This window comes from Vairimorpha ceranae, assembly GCF_000988165.1.
Source record: "Vairimorpha ceranae strain PA08 1199 chromosome Unknown NODE_223, whole genome shotgun sequence".
Taxonomy (NCBI): domain Eukaryota; kingdom Fungi; phylum Microsporidia; family Nosematidae; genus Vairimorpha; species Vairimorpha ceranae.
Window position 1 is genome coordinate 1 of NW_020169518.1, and position 1,359 is coordinate 1,359.

General features: G+C 24.2%; 1 protein-coding gene across 1 annotated transcript; it reads right to left on the bottom strand.

The window, feature by feature from the left end:
- Positions 1–609, bottom strand: AAJ76_223000609 (hypothetical protein; the record flags this gene model as incomplete). Its single annotated transcript, XM_024474659.1, has 1 exon — positions 1–609. A coding segment is annotated over one exon (609 nt), but the record flags the coding sequence as incomplete, so codon positions are not given.
- Between the last annotated feature and the right edge of the window lie 750 nt (positions 610–1,359).

Here is a 1,359-nt window from a genome sequence, read left to right on the forward strand (position 1 = left end):
TGCATATTTATCATGACTACACTGTTTAAAACTAGAATCAACTGAATTATTGTTATCATTTTCAAAATTAAACTCTTGAAAAAAACTTTTTTTATTATCATATTCACTTGGCTCCCAATTAATATAACTGCAAATCTTTTTATACCATTCATTTTCAAAATCCGGGTCGTTAATATTTTGATTATTAAATTCTGTGTAGTAATCAGTACAACGGGCTTTTAGTAGTTCAGTCAGAGATTCATTTTCTTGAACAACTGGAATACTTTCGATTTGTGTAAGCAAACATGAATCAGAATACACGTTGGTTTGTGCAGGAATATGATTATTATTAATCGAAGACAATTTTTTTTCAACTCTGTTGGTATGGGAAACATCTGTAGCACTAACAACACCATTCCAGTACTGAGACGTATTTGTGCCTACGTCCAATATTGAATAATCCTGATTAAGAAAATTTGTACTTTCCGGATTTTGAGATAGTTCTTTATTTGGCGTCAAAGAAAAGTTATGTGTTTCATAAGTATATTGATCATATGTAAGGCCACTATCTAAATTATGTTTATTAGTACTTTGATCACGTCCAGAACTTGCCCCATCTTCTGTTTGCATTTTGTCATTGCGTAATAAGTTTTCAAATGTTGAATTTTGTTGTGTATCCTCTGATGTCCTAACAGTGTTATATAAGTTTCTATGAAATCGGCTATTTGTGTAATTTATATTAGAATCGGAGATATTAGTTGTACTAATGAAAAAAACACAAAAGAACATTTTTATGGGTCAAATTTTATTTTTATTTTTTAGATAATTATGATAATTGTTGATCACAAAACGTTTAAACATTATTTTTTAAAACACATGTTTGGTTTATATTTATAACAAGTGTAAAGATTTAAATACTAAATTTTTTAAAAATATATTAAATTAAAAAAAGACACACTTTTCTAATTAAAATATCAATATTATATTAATTTTTTTTAAAAATGGTTTGTGCTTGCACCATCAAATTAATAAACTTACCTTATAAAAATAATTATCCACAATGGCGTGTTATAATTAATTAACCATTAATAACTTCAGATTTAATTGTATGTATTTAAAATAAAAAATAATGTTTTTTGCAAATTTTTTGGCTATTTATTTAATTTGCTTAATTAAATTTTGTTTTTGCGTATTTACATAAATTTAACCTGTTTTATTTTATAAAAAAATGATTACTAAACGATTTTACATATTTATATAAATTCTAACAATTTTTAACTGCCTTAAGATCAGTAATTAAAATTTGTTTCTATAAAAAATAATTTTTCTTAAACTTGAATTTTAATTTAAAAATCTAAGAAATTTAAATTTCAAGAACAA